General features: G+C 36.4%; 1 protein-coding gene across 1 annotated transcript; it reads left to right on the forward strand.

Annotated features, from left to right (window-relative positions):
• The first annotated feature begins 305 nt into the window (after positions 1 to 305).
• LOC149011688 (uncharacterized) lies at positions 306 to 731 on the forward strand. Its single transcript, XM_089162727.1, has 2 exons — positions 306 to 477; positions 541 to 731. The coding sequence occupies exons 1-2, from the start codon at positions 306 to 308 to the stop codon at positions 729 to 731; spliced, it is 363 nt and encodes a 120-aa protein (XP_089018853.1).
• The last annotated feature ends 257 nt before the right edge of the window (positions 732 to 988 follow it).

The following is a 988-nucleotide window of genomic DNA, read 5'->3' on the forward strand; positions in this document are numbered from 1 at the left end:
ACACCCAAGGCAATGATTAGTGATAGAGGCACTCATTTCTGCAATAAAGTGATTGAAGCATTGTTCCGCAAGTATAATGTCACTCATCGTGTTTCCACTGCATACCATCCACAAACAAGTGGGCAAGCTGAGGTGTCAAACCGAGAAGTCAAGTCCATTCTTGAGAAAACGGTAAATCCAAATCGAAAAGATTGGAGTTTAAGACTTAATGATGCATTGTGGGCCTATCGGACAGCCTACAAAACACCTATAGGTATGTCTCCTTACCGTTTAGTGTTTGGGAAAGCTTGTCATCTTCTGTCGAGATGGAGCATAGGGCATTTTGGGCTGTTAAACAATGCAATATGGAAATGGACAAAGTTGGAGAACAACGAAAGCTTCAGTTACAAGAGTTGGAAGAAATTCGCAACGAAGCCTATGAGAGTTCAAGGATTTACAAGGATAAAACAAAGGCTTTCCATGATCAGCAATTGCGAGGTAAGAATTTTACAATTGGTCAAAAAGTTTTGCTCTACCAATCTAGATTGAAATTGTTTCCAGGAAAACTGCGTTCTAGATGGTTAGGACCTTTTGTCGTTACTAATGTCTTCTCTCATGGTGCAGTTGAAATCCAAAGTTTTGAGACTGATAAAATTTTTAAGGTTAATGGTCATCGGTTAAAACCTTTTTATGAAGGTTTTCAAGTGCATAATGTTGAAATTGAGCTTTGTATTTCAGAATACAAGGAATGAAAATGAACCAGGTCTAGCCAAAGACGTTAAATGAAGGCGCTAATGGGAGGCAACCCAATTTTCTTTACTTTAAAATTTTTATTTATTTATTTTTTTTTTATTGTTAGAAATCTTAATTTAATTTTTTTTCTTTTCTGACAACCAGTTTTTTTTAACTCTTCGCCTTTCGCTTGATTGCTCAACTTCAGTCCACTGTTCTATATATGAGGGGAGTATTCCTAGATTCTCTTATTTCTATTACAATGGGGACATTGTTA

Source organism: Hakea prostrata, chromosome 7 (genome assembly GCF_041222555.1).
Source record: "Hakea prostrata isolate BN-2017 chromosome 7, UWA_Hpros_2, whole genome shotgun sequence".
Lineage (NCBI taxonomy): Eukaryota > Viridiplantae > Streptophyta > Magnoliopsida > Proteales > Proteaceae > Hakea > Hakea prostrata.

Coding starts and splice junctions, on each gene's coding strand:
- LOC149011688 (XM_089162727.1), top strand. CDS start 306: ATGGAGCATAGGGCATTTTGGGCTGTTAAACAATGCAATATGGAAATG. Junction 478..540: donor CCATGATCAGCAATTGCGAG/GTAAGAATTTTA, acceptor AATTGTTTCCAG/GAAAACTGCGTTCTAGATGG.